At 42.8% G+C, this 17,901-nt stretch overlaps 1 protein-coding gene across 1 annotated transcript; it reads right to left on the bottom strand.

Annotated features, from left to right (window-relative positions):
- Positions 1 to 7,158: 7,158 nt before the first annotated feature.
- SLC25A29 (solute carrier family 25 member 29) lies at positions 7,159 to 17,214 on the bottom strand. The gene is made up of 4 exons (XM_062495584.1): positions 17,181 to 17,214; positions 14,747 to 14,790; positions 10,110 to 10,193; positions 7,159 to 9,475 (listed from the first exon to the last, which is right to left on the bottom strand). The coding sequence occupies exons 1-4, from the start codon at positions 17,212 to 17,214 to the stop codon at positions 8,732 to 8,734; spliced, it is 906 nt and encodes a 301-aa protein (XP_062351568.1). The 3' UTR covers positions 7,159 to 8,731.
- Positions 17,215 to 17,901: the final 687 nt, after the last annotated feature.

The raw sequence follows: 17,901 nt of genomic DNA on the forward strand, positions 1-17,901 counted from the left end.
ATTCCATATTGAGTATGAATAAATACTAGCATTGAGCAGCTGCTATAATTTGTTAAAGCTTTTGAAGTATAATTGGCCCACCTTGCACTTAAAACATCCTGCTTAACTGACTCCAGAGTTTTCCTCAAGGTTTTTCAGGGAAGAAGTTATAGGATTTGAGTATAGCAACAGAGTTGACTTCGAAACTACCATTCCCAGCCTGCTATCGAGCGCTTCCCTGCATTATACCACCAGTTTGTGAGTGAGTTCAGGTAAGGGGTGAGGGGTGGTAGAAATGTGGGTTTAAAACTGGCAAAAAATTTCCATGCTTGCTCATTGCACGTGTTCTACTGCTCGTTTGATTGTACATATACCTTTTTTGGTTCTGCTGCTGTCAAAATGAAAGGAGGCAAACTCAGAGTAACTTTAAAGGTAGAACTGACCAGACTTGTCTCTCTCTCTGTCTATTTATGGTCTTTCAGTAAATGCAAAACAAACTGAACTTAAATACTAATTACTTGTGGAGTGTTTCTTGAAAAGCTTGCAGCAGGACTGGAGGTTCAGATTTGAAATGCTGAGAGAGTAAATCCTTAGTGAAACAGAGTGCCAGGACCTCAGCTGAACCTGACTTTTAGTTATCTTCTCTTTGAAGAGGGTCACTGTGGAATTGAGGTGGTGCATTTTGACTTTTCCCTGTAATGGCTGCAAGTTGTCAATCAACAAAGCCAAACACTAAACACATCCTAGTAACAGCTTGTCAGCAGTAATGTAGTTTTAGAGGCAGGTGGAAATCCTTTCTCTCAGCTAATTCCACAGTAGGTAAAAAGCAAAAGATGCAATAATTAGCCGAAATGGCAAAAATATTGAGGCTTTAAAATGCTTGAAGAAAGTGAATCACTTCAAAGTGCTAGATAAAGAGGCATGGCAGTGACAGTAACAGGTGTTTCCACATGCTCACCACATAGCTCACAGGATATTTTGTCAGTATGCCTTGGAAAAACTGGGGCTGATTGGTTTTTCTACTCTATTAAGATGCATAAACTCGAGGACAATATGTGCTGAATATTATTCTTCAAGTGTTTCCTTAATGCCTTGAAGAAATTGAGAAAATCTGGAGTTTTCATCAGGGCTGCTAGACAAATATGTCTGGGATGTTTTAATCAATCAAGTGGCAGCTGCTCCTGGCATTGGTTGGTGTATAATGTGTGACTGTAACATGCCGTCTACAATGATGGCACTTCAGAACAAGTTTAAGAACTTTATCATCTCTACAGCACCTTCTAAAATCAGCTATGTAATGGCCTTCTAAAATCAGCTGTGTAAAGGTGGCATGAGGACAGCAGTAAAACATGTTTGTGTCATCATTGAGGTTTACTGCACTAATGTTCCTGAAGCGCTTAAAGCTACCAAGGGGAACCTGGGGTGGATATAAAAATTGGATATTGTGCATGAATTTTGCAGGCAGGAATGCAAACAAGTGTTGGACTTCAGTATCTTGTTCCTGGCTGTGTAAATGGAATACTTTAAAAAGTAGCACTCTCTTTGGAAAGAGTCCCATGGCAACAGAATGGGAAAGTGAAGTAGAGCAGAGGGTGTGCAACCCTGCTGCTGAGCACAAGGAGCAGAAACATCTGCACAGTGATCTGTAAAGGTAGATGTGAACCAGAGCAGGACTGTATGTGTTGTATTATGATATTCAATATTCAGTTTGATAATATGAATTGGTGTAGTGTCAAGTTGCAAGAGTGTGATGATGGCTTTATAGCAATGCTTAAATGCCACCTGGATAGGCACTGGTTTAATTTTGTAAGGTAATTGAATCAGTGGTTCTTTTCTCAACTTCATTCTCTTTGCCTAAAGCAAACCAGCTTTTATGTGTACTCTCAATGATCCTATATTATTAAGGCAGTTTAACTTGGATTATTTTTCAGTCCTTTTCTCTGGAAATGGTTTTGAAAGTACTGAATTTCCTTTGGGTCACATCAGATTCTGTATAAGCGTTAATGCGAATTTTTGAGGTCCTGGATTCCCCTAAAGTAGCAGAAAAACACTCTTTTGCTGTAGGTAAATGAACAAGATTTCTTATAGCAACTGTGTTTTAGACAAGTCCCATTTTAGGGTTTTCCATGTCTTCTGTTCCTTTTTCTAAGGGATAAGCTGTAAGCCTGGGTGCTGGTTGGGTACCACAGCTCCTGTTGTGTTATGGTGTGGATGTGATACCCTCTTGTGAGCTGGTGTTCTCACCAGGTTCCTGTGTCTGCTGGGAGCTCTCCTCAGCAGCAAGCCTGAAGTTCTGTCAAAATGTTGGTGAATTTTGGGAGGGAGAGAAAGGGATGGAGAGTCCGTCGTGTCCTCGCAGGACTTGTGGGTGCCCCTTTTCCCACCACTTTTGAAGTGATGTTGTAGGTTTGAGTGTGATTCCACTCTAATCGCTCTAGTGTCAGGTGGCATCTGTGTCAGTGCTTTGTTTCAGTCAGTTCAGAAACTCCCGGGTAGCAGTTTGCCAGGAGATGGCAGTGAATTACCTGTTTGCATAGCGTGACCAGCAGACAGAATGGCAGTGTCAGGTGCTCCTGCGAGGTCAAGTGTGTGCAGGATGTCCTGTGGTGTTCAGGGGACCTTGACAGACTTGGAGCTTGCCAGTGTCAAAGAGCAAATTGCCCACACACCACTCCGAAGAATAGGAAGCACAATTGTGTGCTGATTTCCAACAGCCCTGAGTGTACTTGTGCATTCATTAAAAGCAGCAGCAAGGCAATGAAAATAAAAGACTAAATCAAAACTGTTGAGTGTGACACGGTTCATATATACATACATCCATCAAATATTAATATTGAATATGAGAGTAATATGGAAATCCAGTGACCAGTGGTAATGAATGTGCTTTCAGGCGTGAGTGGCTATTTTGTTTAACTGCTGGACCTGTAAAACATGTAAAACTGCTTCTCTCCAGCAGAGGTGTCCTAAAAAGTCCAACCTCTCCTGAGGCAGCTAGGGCCTTTGCTTCAGTCTGTTGCTGCTCATAATGTGTGCAGGGCCATTGCAGAGACTGCAGAACAGGATTGATGTTGCATCAGAGTCCTGCATTGCTACTCTTTAGGGGATCAGAGATCTCAGGTTACTTACTACCTGTTTTCCTCCCTGGAGCAGGCCCACAGAAAAGGTGTTTTTCAGGAGGATGTGAACAATGAGTATTTCAGAGATAAATGATAGAGCATGTGAAGACTGTGGCGTAATGCGTGCTGCTTGTTAAATAGTGTGAAATCCATACAAAAGAGATCTTGGGGATCAGATAGGTTCTAATGTCCTTTGGCTAAAGATTATCTCAGGAGCTGGTTGCAAGAAAAATTTGTGGAAAACTGCCTTGTTATTTAGTGTTTTGATTTAAGGGCTCACAGTGTCAAGTGTCTTTCAGAGCTGCAAGATGACTTGCCAAAGACCTCACTGACCTTGCCAGTGCCAGTTTTGGTTTACAAAGGCTTTGACTGCCTCACACATGGAGCATCGTGCAGCTTATGCTTTGACTTATTTTTCAACACATTTATTTTTTGTCAGCAAAACAGGAAATTTGGCCTTTTGATATAGAATCCTTCCATTTTCAGTCTTAACTGATGCTTTGACTGAACCTCCAATGGATTATATCAATTCAGTGACTCCCATAGCTTCAGAGGGCATACAAATGTTTACTGTTTGGAAATGGATTGTAAGGAGCAATTTTATGTGGGAGATCTTCAGGTTTTCCTCATGTGTGGTTGGTTGGTTTGCTTGTCTTTACTTTTGTCTCCTGCATTGGTTAGAGACAAGGGACTTAATCTCAATTTTTTCCAGGGTGTGGATTGAAATATGTCCAGTCTTGGCTAAGTCCAGTCTTGGTCTTGTGTCCAGTCCGGCAGGGAAGCAGGTAACTGCCTGGATTAATTTAAGGGTAGAAGTAATTTTTACATTTACCTCCTTTAACTGCAGTTAAAAAGTTTGAACATTATTACTGGCCTGTTTGAAAAGCACCTCTTGCAGATTCTTTCTAAGTGAAAGTACCTCAGAGCACAAGGGAGGTGTATGGCCTGGTTGATTGCAACACTGAAGCATTTCTGATCTACAATAAATCTCTGCTTAAAATAATAGATCAGATCCTAGAAAAAGAATATTCATTTTATTTCATAACAACTTTAATCTGGACAAGTCAAATTACTTAAGCAACACTTTTTTCTATTCTGACATATATAGGAAACAGTGCAGACCATGAGGTCAGGCTTCATTATGATTTTAGTATTTTATTGATTGACACATAGATGTGGCTAGAATGGTACAAGTCTGTTTTATTGTCAATAAAAAATGCGGTGTGCTTCTTTCAGTAAGAAAAACAGTCAATAAATTATAATAGTGAATGCTAACTAAGCAATTTGACAGTGTTAGTTGTTAAATTTTATAGACCCTAAGAATATTTTGTGAGCATTAGAACTTGACATCGTTCCATTTATATCAATCTATAGGGCATTAGTGTCCATTGCAGACCTTACCTTGATTTCAGTTTGTTTATTGATGAACCTGTATAGCTCAAAATCACTTTCTAGGCCAACTCAGTTAAAACTAGTAATAAACTATAAGAAAAGCTTTTACTGTATATCTTATGTATTATTGTGCATAATGTCACTTTTTTTGTGTTGGTGATGACCACTTTTGCAGTTAGTGAGGACAACACAAATACAAAAATTGCAGAACAGTTGCACTGGGAAGATGAAAATGGCTTATTTTCATCTGCTTATCTCCCCTGCTGTCCATGGACATGCATCAATTCCTGAACATGGAAATCAACAATTTGCTTCCTCTTTATATCAAAGGCTGTCTCCCTTAGGTTTGGCCCAACCAGTTCTCTGCTTCCCTGATCTCTTGCTGTGCCTCCCAGAGCACCTCAGATCCTTATTCTGTTTCTATGGCTGTGGTGTTTGATAGGGCATGTTGGCTTGGGTAAGCTTCTATTCTCTCTGCCTGTTTTTCTGGCAGAAGAGGGGTTTAACTGCACATTATCCTAATCTAATGGTGTTTGGCATGCTTCTTTTAAATTGTTCTTTAACTTTCCATGGATTAAAAGTCAGGCTAACAGTGGCTAACATTAAACTGTTAACACCTGTTTTCCAGCATTATAATAAATCTATTTAATTTCAAAGAACAAACACCTATTTTCTTTGCAAGGTCAACGTTTACATTTTTGTCTTAGTCTTTTTCCCAGTATGATGCTGGTGCCCTACCTACAATGGACAGGTTTTCATCCCTTGAATATCTTGCTACCCTTTTACCTGAACAGTATAAAAAGCTTTATCATAGAATCCTAGAACTATGGTTTGGGTTAGAAGGAACCTTAATTATCATCTAATTCCAATACACCCTGCCAGGGTTAGGGACACTTTTCACTAGACCAAGTTACTCAGAGCCCCATCCAGCCTGCCCTTGGATGTTTCCAGGGGTGGAGCACCCACAGCTTCTCTGGGCTACCTGTGCTGGGGCCTCAATACCCTCACAGTGAATAATTTCTTCCTAATATCCAATCTCAACCTGCTGTCTTTCAGCTAAAGGCCATTACCCCTTGTCCTATCACTGCAGATATGCAGAGAAAGACAAGGCAGAGAGGATAAAAAACTTGTCATGTTACAGACCTGATAAATAAATTTCACAGTACTATAGGAACTTGGTCAAGAAGTAGAATACATGGGTACTTTTTCACCCTCTTATCCTAATTGGATATGGTTCTGTGGCTGTTACTTTTAAAATTGGCATGATTCATTTAGTTTAAGAATGAACAGGGCAGAGGACTTGATAGTGAATTTCATTTTCAGTGATTTTAACCTTCTTAGTCCCTTCAGTTATTTGGGAATTTCTTGGTAATGGTGTGGACATGAAGAATTTGTGAATTTGTTCACATCTCAAAAAATTATCAGGAAAGAACTCTATCATGATTTAAAAGGCTGAGCCTATTGTCTAGCACGATTTAATAGTTACTAGTCACATGGATTTCAAGCAAAATCAGACTAGGCTGAAAGCTGGCTTTAACCTCCTCTCAGGCTGATTGAGTAACATCCAGTGTCTGCTACTGATTATATAAGTTCCAGATGGATGAATTTCTGGAAGGAATGCTTTAGTAAGCACTGCAAGTAAAACATTGTATAGCCCTTTTCTGTTTGCATTATTTTCATTTTCTAAGGAGATGCTGTTTGATTATTCCAGGTATTTGGTTCTGTTCCATGGTTCAATGTTGAACATGGGTGTTCCTGCTGAGAGAACAAAAGGTACTTGACTGGAACTGACCCTGGTCATGGTCAGCTGGAAAAGTGGTGGCCTTGCTGTTTTCTGCTCCAGGCAAGTGATGCTTGACAGGGTTTGTGTCAGCCACAGGCATCGACCCTGTGAGAAGGTAAATTAGTGGAGCCACTACCTGAAATAACCTCTGAAGAGGAGGATATGAACCTACTGGAGTCAGTCCAGAGCAGGGACACAAAGGTGATCAGAGGGCTGGAGCACCTCTCCTTTGAAAACAAGCTGAGAGAATTGGGGCTGAAGAGGAGGCTCTAGGGACACCTTTCAGTACCTAAGAGGGATTTACTTGGAATGTGGAGAAGGACTTTTTACAAGGGCATGGAATTACAAGAGGTTACAGTTTTAAACTGAGCGGTATTAGGGAGAACTTCTCTACTGTGAGGGTGCTGAGGTGCTGGAACACATTTCCCAGAGAGGTTATGGATGCCTGGTACTTTATTCTGATGTGACCCTGCAGGGACCCAAGACTTGTCTTCCCCAGTTTTGCAGCCTTGGTGCTGATCAGAGAATAAACCAAATAAATGCAGGATAGGAAGCATCTAAGCATAGAGGCAGCTCTTTGGCTCTAAAAGCAGGATTGTTCTTCAGATAGAGGGAAGGTCTGTTTAAAGAGCCAAGGTCAGGCCACCTCCTTTGTTTGCTCCAGTGATGGGGCCTAAGCCAGAGCAAGACCCTGCCCTTCCCAGTGGTGCACCAAAGGCAGATACAGAGTAAGATTCCCCTGGCAAAAACCAGAAACCCCATCCTCATGCAAGCTCAATTTAACACAAAGTAGCATCTGAGTAAAACATAAAAAGCCAAAACAACCTTCAATGTCCCAAGGCAAAATTTTTAAAAAATTTATTCCCTCAATATATATACAAGAATTAACATACTCCTGTACAAAGGTGTAAATGGTCTTTGCTGTGATTTGTTGTGCATATGCAGCTTAGTAGACAGATTTAACATTCAATTTGAATCTCAGTGCAAGTAGGCACTAAAACATCTACCATACCTTCAAGGTATAAAAAGACATACCAATTTTTCAGGTTTCTCCAGCATATTTTGTTACAGTGCAAAATGCTATGAAATAACATTTCTTTAGAAAATTCATATAAATTAAACACCTATTGCACTTGTCCCAACCAAAAGTGTAAGAAGTTGTACTTACAGAACTACTTTGATATGGTTTAAAACATTTCTCACACACATACAGTCCTTCCTCCCAGCTATTTGTGCCAAATGTGTAGCTTTTAGCTCAAATCTTAAATAACTGTAGCTCTTTGGCTAACTGAATTCTTCTTGAACAGATTGGTAAAAAAAAAATAAAAATTACAGTAGATTAATGTAATAAGAAAATTCTCTAAAACCCTTTTCAGTCTTCTTTCCAGTAGCACTGTAACTAAATACATAAAAATCAGTGTTGTTTAAATTCATAATGCAAGTGTATTTAACAGCAACCATTTCAGACACTTACACCCCTATTTTCTGGAAAGGTATGAAACCTCCCATCCTAAATATGTATATATTTCTAAGATACTTCAAGCTGCAAAGCTAACATTGCATCCACAAACATTTTGTGCAATACCACAGGCAGGACTTTGACTTCTGTACATCACTGGCTGCTACAGGGCATGTTGGGAGAAGTGGGGCAAAGTTGCACTAACTTCAGAGAACAAAGTCCACTGGGCTGATCTATTCAATGCAGTCCATGTACCCACCAAAGGAGAAACAGAGGTGAGGGCAAACACCACCAGTCCTACTAGATTGGAGTTTCCCCAAGTCCTTACAAGCTTTGAGATTTAAAGGAACAAGTGCATTTGAGTGCAGATGCTAACTTTGTGCTTAAGGTATTTATTCAAAGCTAAAAGGTCAGGGAGTAACTTAGGTACAACCTTTAAGCCTTTTTTTTTTTTAACAAATCAGTATGAACAGAGTTCTACTAAAACCATTGACGTACAAAAAGCAAAGGAAAAGTAAAAGCAGGACTAGCTGAATGCTAGTCCATGTCTTTACAGTTCAGGGTTACCTGCAAAACACCTCCAACCATTACACTTCTTCCTCCTTCTTCACCTTAGAGGAGTACACTTACTCCTGTCACATACCAAGTGAGTATTTCTTTCACAAAAACATTTCTGCATTCAACTCAACTCAGTCATTCAGAACCTGAGTGAAAGAAAACTCTATTTCTGGTGCCAGAACACTCTCCAGAACCTCTTCTGGAGCCACAACAGCAACTTTCAAGAGGCAGGTCCCCCTCCCTCTTACTTGAATACTATTAGATATGGAGTCCTGAATAAGGCAAGATGCTGTTTATACAAGTAGTGAGATGAAATCCTAATCTGATACATTTAGGAATTCTTTACACAGATAGTATAAATCTACACTACTTGCGTGGGTCAAGTGCTCACGTTTCACAAACCCCAACCAGTCGGGCTTTGGATGAGGAGAACAAAGAGAAAGTTCACAGACTGGAAGGCTGATGGATTACTGGACCTGGTTCACATTCAGGAAGATTGTCTTCTGACTTCATGTACATCAGGAACACAGTGACAGTTGCAAAGGTGGCTGCGTTGACGGGAAAAGCACGGAGAAGTGTGGAAGTGAGACCTCTCGTGAACACCCTCCAGCCCTCCTCGTGGTAACTCTTTCGGACACAGTCTAGGATGCCGGTGTATTGTGTGACGCCTCCGACACCATCGGCCTGAAGCCGGGATTTGATCACATCCATGGGATAGGTTGAGAGCCATGACACAATTCCCGACATCCCTCCAGAAAACAGTAGTTTGGGAATAACGTAACTGTCTTCAGCTTCACAGCCTAAATACCGAGTCATGCAGTCATAGGTCAGGAAGTAAAAGCCAAAGCTTGGGGTTTCTCTTATGAAGGTAGAGACCATGCCCCTGTTGATACCCCTCAGCCCTTCCTTCTGATAGATTTTGATCAAACAGTCCAGAGAATTTTTGTAGTTCTTCGTTTTTAGTTTATATTCTCCTGTTCCTTGAAGCTGCATCCTTGTCTTTGCCAGCTCCATGGGACAGCAGATGACGCACTGGATGGCCCCTGCAGCTGACCCTGCAAGGAACTGGTTCAGAGGAGTGTCTTTGCCCAGAGCACGAAGGGTGTTTCCTTGCACACCAAACACCAGCGCGTTAATGAACGTAAGTCCCATCATTGGTGACCCAATGCCTTTATAGAGTCCAAAAGCCTAATGGAAGAAGGCAGAAGAAACCCTTTTTAACAGTGGTGTGGATGACCTCCTCAAACTGCAGAGCACAGCCTTGCTGGCTCTCCCTTGTACCCCAGCTTTTTAATAGTGCCCATATCAGGACCACCTTGTTTTGTAATAACAGTTTCATCTCTGCCTAGGACACAAACATTTAAGTAATGTTTTAGCAAGTTTTAGCAGTGCAAAAAGATAGTTGAACTTATCCAGAAAATAATCTTATTCCACCCAGAGAAAAGCTTTCTGGCAAATTTTATACTTTTTAAAATAGCTTAAAGCCTGAAGCCAACTTTTTAACAAAGTTCATAAAATTTCAGCAGCAAAAACACCTCACCAATTTCTTCACTCATTCCTTAGATTCTCAGAAAATGAGTTATTTAAATAATTTACTTTACTAAGTAATAAGATAGTATTTTGAGGTTAACTTTTAAAATAATCTTCACAAAGTTTCTGGCAAAGTTCTGACTAAAATATTTGCCCTACAGCCACGTGAGTTTCAGATCATGCTTTATCTTTTGATCTTCAACATCTATCAGCTTTTTAACAGCTTTCCCACCCTCTTGAGCCAAAATATACAGAGATTTAAAAACCCACAAAGGAATAATTTTGTACTTACAGATTCTTGCTTTATGATGGACTGAAAGCAATGGAAAGTCCCACGGTAGAGAGGTTTCTCTACATTTTGAACTTGCAGACGAACCTACAAAAAGTTGTGTGAGATACCAATTTGTACATCAGGAACAGCCTAAAGGGTAAGCTACTCTCTTGTACCTATGTGGAGATTTGCTAAGCAACGCATATGCAAGAGCACGGGCTGGACACTGGAATGCCATATGTGGCACAATGATCTGAGAAATCTTGTGTAAGTGTTTTGAATTAAGTTCGGGGGTGAAAACCTGAGGGGAAGAGGATCATTAACTTCTCGTGACTCTTAGCAAACCAGTAAGTGGAAGGGTACACTGACATCTAGAACTTCAAACATATGCTTTCCAGTACAGGCTACAATAGGGACTTTCTTTAGCTGCCAAGAATACTTCTGTTCACACTAAAGAATACCTGTGCAAACCTGAGGCCATTTAATTAAAAAAATTATTTACAAGTCAAGCATGAGATCAGGATGATTTTAAAGGGATGGAAGCTTTCAACAATACCCCTAGTGGTTCTAAATGCCTGATTAAGGCCCATTCATTGAGATCTGATTTTTTTTTTTTGTTTGCTTCAGCGGGTAGCTGGGCAGTGACTCTTAAGATGTCTGTCTTTGCATAAGGGAAGGAGTAAAAAGCCATTTGTCCTTTTAAATTTTAGTCTTTTAGGTTTTTAGTCTGCTGAATGCAAGCAATTGGTGAGGGTGTAGCTGCTTCAAACATTTAAATGCTAGCAAGCAATTAACTTTTCCAAAACAGAAACAGTATATTCTGCTGGAGAGATAAATGCTGCTGTGACTGGTGTCTTAGGATCCCTTTTCTGCATGCTTTCTAACCCATAATGGAAAATTCCAATTCTGTCTTTTTTCATGCTTATGTGCCCTCAGTACACTTCAAAAGAGTCTCTGTTCTACCTAGCTCAGGCAAAGCACTACACTCAGCAATGAGCTCAGTAAGTTGATTTCACTGGATTGATAAAGTTATAAATCTTTGTTTCATCTCCTGCATGGAGGGCTGCAGTGTTCTTCACAAAAGATGCTTAACAACCATGTAATGCTGCTGCTGCAGCTTCAGGGCAAAAAACTTCAGACTTATTCTGAGCAAAAGAAAAAAAAAAAATACACCTATGTGAAAGATTCCTGAACTTATTTTTTTTTCATGGTTGCCTAAAGTAATAAAAAACCACCACCACAGCACTGAAAGGCCTGTAACGTGTGTCTAGAAAAAGATTTATGGAGGTGGTTTGTCAGAATCCTAGATTCAGGTTAGCTTTCTTCAAAGCAAAAAGAAATTGACAGTTTTAGTATTTTCCCTACAATGTTATTTTCTGCTTTGTAAATCAGAACTTTAGTTTTCCATGTCATTTTAGTATATACATTAGTGTATGCTAGCCATAGTGGGAGGCTGAGATCACCTTGGGTCTTGCAACATCTCAGCATTAAAAGCAGGCATACAGTAGGATTCAATGAAAATAAATCCTTTGTCACTTCAAGTGACTGTTGGGGGGTAGACAGGCAGTCAAAACCGGTAAAGAAGCAGGTCCACAAGCAAAAGCAAATCTTAACAAGCTGTCACAATTGCACAAACAAAGGTTTTACTTCATTTAGAATTTACTGTTATTGTTTCAAACCTTGTCTGTGACTTCCACACATACTGGCTTTGGGGGATTTGCAGCTTAGAAACCTTCTTCCTTTATCTTTTCTGCTTGTGTTTAATGGTCTAGAATTAGTCATATCAAAAGGCTGAATTTCCTAGTGGCATACAGCTCCCTCTATTTTTGTCTAAAGAATTTGTGAAATATTAACCAATTAAGCCTTGCTGTAGGGTAGAATATTTAGAGTACTGACTCCCCAGTCTAAGAATGAAACCTCTCTCTTGAGCACAGTGCTGGTCACACAAGGGTACCCACATTTGCAAACTGCCAAGTATGGCAATGACTGCACATAAAACTTGCATTTTCATGCATGTTAATGCCATATTCAACAAGCTCCTTAGCGTGTACAACTATAGGAAAGATGAATCATGTGCAAAGTTTATCCACCTGCTCCATTCATTGCCCAATATTCTAGCTTCCTTCTTGTTGGAAAACAGTTACTAAGGTTTTAGGTCTAGTAATAATAACACCCAGCAATTTCATATCACTAAAGACTTGCATAAAGGCACTCAAGAGTAAATAAAAAACCCCAAACCATTCCATCCTCAAGACAGTCCAAGCATTCAATGATGTGGGAAATCAGTAACTTCAGAAGTATTTGAGCAATGAAAACATCATCCAAGAATATGCAGTGGATAAGACCTCAAGAGCAGTGTGCCTGAGATTCAGTTTTAGAGGCACTGTGTGTGGGAGTGTATATACAGCCAGGAATGCATAGCAGAAAGAAGGTTCAGAATAAAACTACATTTTAAAAAAGGGATATTTAAACCCCGCTCCCTCCATGCCATAGCTGTAGAAGAGGGACACATCAGTTTAAAATTAAAAAGGGAAAAAGCTCCATAAGTCTTTCAGTTCTTTACTTGAACTAATACATTTGGGAATAAATTAAGACTGAGAGAAACAGAAGTTTTCACCTGGGCTATACTTACTAGGTAACTCTCCCGTGATGAGGCTTATCTGTCATCTACAACAAAGTAACACTTTTGCTGTTAATGAAGACAGCCCCTAGCTCAGAAAGTAAAGGCAGTTAAAAGCAAAAAAGCAATTTTATACATTACATCAACAAACCAGGGATAAAGAGTTTGCCAGTTCTGAGATCAGCTCAGTTGCAGGTTTCACAGGGTGACTTTACCAGCTTAATGTCTCCCTGTGTGTCCCACCATCCCCCTCCCAGCTCTGTGAAACATGAGCACCAGCCAAAAAAAAAAAAAAAAAAAAAAAAAAGCTTAAATGCCAAGACAGAAGTAAAACTTTGTCTTAACTAAGCAGCTTTCCCATTGTTCAGCTATATTAAAAATGCACAGTCTAAGGCGACTACGAGCTAGCCCTTTAAACACTGCAGAATAATAAAAAGTTAATTCTTAACACATATACATACACAAGTTATGCAATGTCTTTTTTTTTTTTTTCCTTAAAGGGTGGTTAGAGTTAGTTTTTCCACATACAGTGGTGACTATGCCAGCTAATAATACAAACATTAGTATTTGCTCTAACAAAATAAACACCTACAATACCTGCTAAAGGGTATGAAAATATCATATCTGACACTGGACTTCATAAAAGACTTTAGAAACAAATTATTTGTTCTATTGTAAAGCAAGATGCTTTTTTCCAAAGCCAATACATCTATTCTGCAATGATACATTTGCTGAAACCATCATGGGAACCCCAATTTATACAGTTAAATGTCTAGTTTCATGCAATAGAAGCTGTTCCACTTAAACAAAAAAACCCCACCAACTGAAAAACCCACACATGATTACCTTTAGTCTGAGCATAGAATTTTAGCAATTTTACTGGATTCAATGAAATGACTGATCACCTTCAGTTAAGAATGTAAAACTTGGCAGGATGGGAGAGAAAAAGACAGCTGGCCCTGTACCACCATAACAAAAATTGTACCAGTCTGGATGATGCCATTCCTGAAAATATATTCTAGAATTCAGCTTAATTATTTAACTGTCAAATTTACCACATTCTGAGCAACAAAACGACAGATTTTACTGTTTGAGCAGCTTGCACTGCAAGCTTGCAAGGAGGATCAATATCCACTAACTCAGGAATTCTGTATTGAATTAACCATGCACTGAATACAGAATGTGGTGGGGTCCTCGGTAACACTATCAGCCCACAGCCTTTGCATATCTAAATTCAGCAAGGTAAAGACATTCCAAATATAGATCTACTACGTGGCATGCTGTCTGCTGCAGTCAAGTGACCTGATATATTACTTTTGCAGGGAATACACTGATATCCCTTCTTCTATTCTTCAGTGCAAGACTTTGGATAAGGTTGCCAAAAGATGACTCAAATTGCCATTCTGTTCTGAAAAATGGGCTTGGACTCTGGAGAGCCTTGGCTGAGACACCATCCAGGAGATGTCAAATCTTGTATTTATAGCAGCTGAAGTATGTGTAACAGACAACCAACCATCAGAAAAACAATTTTAACTTGAAAAGTTAAAAAATATCTTTAATAATACTTGGAGGAAATAGCCCACAGACAAGCTCCATACTGTGGATTTTGACTTCCGCCTAGTGCTACAAATTAAGGAGTCATAGCAGAGCTTGAGGGGCAAGCAAAACTACATTTTTTCAACCTACTAACAAAGTGGGTTTGAGTTACAAATGCAGGGAGAGGCAGTTGTAGCAGGTAGTGCTGAACAGCTGCAGAGAAGCAAGCTTAGAACAAAATTTAGTTCAATGCAAAGTTGTATTTCCAAATACCACATTGTTACTGCACTGAATTTGCAGTTTAAGGTCAAAGTTTGTGTTACTAAATTTTCACTTTGAAGAGCTGGAGATTGAGGAAACTAAAACAGTTGTGGAGGCTTGCTCCAAGCATTCCCCTGCAGATTTACATTCCTACAGTGTCTGGGGATTTTTTTTCCTCCCCCACTCCTTGGAGAAACTAAGTTTTCTACTTAGAGGCAAGTATATCTCATAATCAACCCACCTTAACAGTGTCAAAGGGATGTCCCACCAGCACACCAGCAGCCCCTGAAACAAAACAAATGCCATGATTATTACTCTGGAATTTCTTCCTGGGTCTGGGGCTACAGTAGCCCAAGCAGGACCACCAGCCTGAGGTGTGAGCGCACAACATGGCTGGCAAGCCAGTTAAAGAGCATCCTAGCAAGCCAGGAGATAAGGGATCGACAATTCAGTCCTTCCGGCCAGTGCCAGGTGCCTTTATGCTTCTCAGGGAGCCTCTGAGCCCCAGACAGGAGTTGAGTTGTGTGACTACAGACTGCGCCACACCATATGCAATGTGCAGCCATGACTCCTGGCCTCGGGGCACATCCAGTGGGCAGATGTTGAGGGTTACTTCTCTCTTTTTTTTTTTCCCCTCTGTGGAATTTTCCCCATTGTCATGCTAAGATACCTGTTGACTGGGCCCTGGTGACAAGGGGGAGGGGACGGGAGGGAAGAGGGGAGCCCCGCGAGATTCAAACAGCCAGAAGAGGAAGCGGAAGGCTGGGCCTCGGCCCATTTCCCCCGCGGAGTTCGGACGAGAAGGACGATCGCCGCCTGTGTCCCATCCCTGCCATCCCAGCGTCGGGAAACCACCATCGGACCCTGCCCTGCTGTCTTCTCGCTGTGAACTACCACCATCCAGCACTCTGCTGAGCATCGGAACCAACACCGTGAGCGGAGAGCTCTCTCTCCATCTCTCTCTCCCCCTGGGACAGCGCTGCCATCACCCCCAGCCCTCCTGCGGCTCTGCGGGACCCGCCCGCCCCCAGCACCGGGAACTGCAGCTCAGGGAAAAGGTGCCTGCAGCCAAAAAACACTGGGACTGAGTTACTGTTCTGTTTGTGGGTAATTTCATAGCTGTTGTTGTTCTTGTTTGTCGTGTTAGATACACTAGTAAAGAACTGTTATTCCTACCCCCATATCTTTGCCTGAGAGCTCTCTTAATTCCAAAATTATAATAATCGGAAGAATCACATTTTTTTTTTTCAGTCCAAGGGGAAGCTTCTGCTTTCCTTGGCAAACACCTTTCAAACGCCTTCAATCTGTCTTTCAAACCAGGACAGCAGAAAAGGCAAGTTTCCTCTAAAGCACAATATTTCATATTCATATCACCCTATGCAGGCACAGACAACATGTAAACATCTCTAGAGGCAGCAGAACATTCCTGCTCTCTGCCTATAGCCTTTCCAGACGAGACAGAAGCACCTGCAACAGAACCACACCTTCCTAAAAACGTTTGCTTTATTCTAGCATCAAAGGACTTTGTAGAAGTCACATGCAGGCCTGCTAGTTACGCCAATCTGAACACGGGCACTTTGCACACACAGGCTGAAGCAATGGATCCTCTGGCTCTGCACTTCTGTGACCCAGCAATCCTTAATGACCGCTGACAACAGCGAGAGCTGCAAGAGCCTCAGCGCACCTTGCACGGTTGTGGGGGGACAGGTGCCCTCCCTCTCCTGGGAGCTGTGACAGCAGCACAGTGCCTGCTCCAGGATGGTGCACTCCAGCTTGTTTATGGCCAGCACGGCAGCAACACAGCCCAAGATAGAAAAACAGCAACGTGCACTGTGCTCGGTACGGAACGGCCAGCGCCACAGCTGACCCTGCAGGAACCCTGGCAAGGCAAGCGCCGCTAGGACGAAATCAGAGAGACGCTGCAAAAAAATGAATTTAAAGCATTTTTGCCAGGTTGGCAAGAAAAACAAGCGGGAAAGCGCAAGCAAGCGTAAATACCCGAAAAGACGCGAGAATAAGCCTCCTGAACACAATCTAATGACTGCTAAATATAGCAGGCGGCAGGCCGGCCGCAGATGCGCGGGGAAGCGGAGGACGCGTGTCCGCCTTCTCCCCTCGGCATCCTGGAGCTGCCCAGGGTCGCTGTGTCAGCTCGGGGCTCCCGACCGCGCCGCTGCCCCTGCGCTCGCCCCGGATCCCCGGCCCCGCTCCCCGGCACACGGGGGGATGGATCCCTCTCCCCCGGCACACGGGGGGATGGATCCCTCTCCCCCGGCACACGGGGGGATGGATCCCTCTCCCCCGGCCCCGCTCCCCCTGCCCGGGCTCGGCCCCTGCCGCAGCGGGGGCCGCTGCATCGCCCCCGGCACCATCCTCCGCTCCCAAAATAACAGCGCCGCGCCCAGCCCTCCCCAAAGACCTGCCCGCCTTTCTTCCGCATTTTAAAAACATTTCGCTCTATCCCCTTCTCCGCCTCTTCTCTATTTCCTACCTTTTTATATTTCTCGCCTTACTACCCTTTTCTTTTTTATGCTCTTTTTCTGCTTGTTTTTTTTTTTTCCATTACTTTTCCCCTCTCACCCCCTTCTCCCTCTCTTTCCTTTCGCCTTTTTCTCCCCCTTCCCCCCCACGTTTTAAAATGGCTATTCCTCCCCCCTGCAGACCCCAGCGCTCACCCCCAACGCATCCCGCCAGGAAATCCAGAGCCATGCCGGCACCGTGAGCCCTGCGCACCGCCGCTGTGCCACCGCGCTCCCAGCGCCCAGCCCTTTCTACCCTGCCGAGGGCCGGGCCGCCCCTCCGGGGGCGGGGGCCGAGGGACAACTCCCCCCCGGCCACCCCCAGCCACTGGCGGCCGCCCGGGGGCGGCTCCCGGCCGGGGATGGCACGGAGATGGGGATGGCACGGAGATGGGGATGACACGGAGATGGGGATGGCACGGAGATGATGGGGATGGCGGAGTCGTGGGTGCAGAGAGCGGGAGGCACTTCGGCAGCCGCGACACTCTCTTCTCTCCCCGCCTTCAATCTGTCGCGTCTTTCTCTGCGACAGCTGCGCAATGAACCAGAAGTAAGGGCTGAAAAAAAAAAAAATTGGGAGGCTGGGGAGGTAGTGGTTGGAGGGCGGAGGGGGCAGAGCATCAATAGCAACTCAGTTGTTTTGGGTGGTTCGGGGAGGCTGTCTTGGGGGGTCTGGCTTCCTGGGAGAGGCATCCTTGAGTGCTTGTGGTCGGAAAGCCCGAGGAGCTGATATCATGAGACTCTGGAGAGTCTCTCATTTTAACAGGGGTAAAATGCCTGTCAGACCTGTTATGAGGAAAGGCTGAGAGGGTTAGGGCTGTTCAGCCTGGAGAAGAGAAGGCTCCAGAGAGAGCTTTACAGATCAGCTCGAGTTGGA

The sequence above is a fragment of the Cinclus cinclus genome, chromosome 6, assembly GCF_963662255.1.
Source record: "Cinclus cinclus chromosome 6, bCinCin1.1, whole genome shotgun sequence".
In the NCBI taxonomy this organism is placed as follows: domain Eukaryota; kingdom Metazoa; phylum Chordata; class Aves; order Passeriformes; family Cinclidae; genus Cinclus; species Cinclus cinclus.

Excerpts from the sequence above, each read along its gene's own strand:
- SLC25A29 (XM_062495584.1), bottom strand. The coding sequence starts at position 17,214 with ATGGCTCTGGATTTCCTGGCGGGATGCGTTGGGG. Across the intron at positions 14,791-17,180 it reads CCTGGCGGGATGCGTTGGGG|GGGCTGCTGGTGTGCTGGTG; the intron begins GTGAGCGCTGGG and ends GTTTTGTTTCAG. Across the intron at positions 9,476-10,109 it reads CCATCATAAAGCAAGAATCT|GCTTTTGGACTCTATAAAGG; the intron begins GTAAGTACAAAA and ends TTCTTCCATTAG.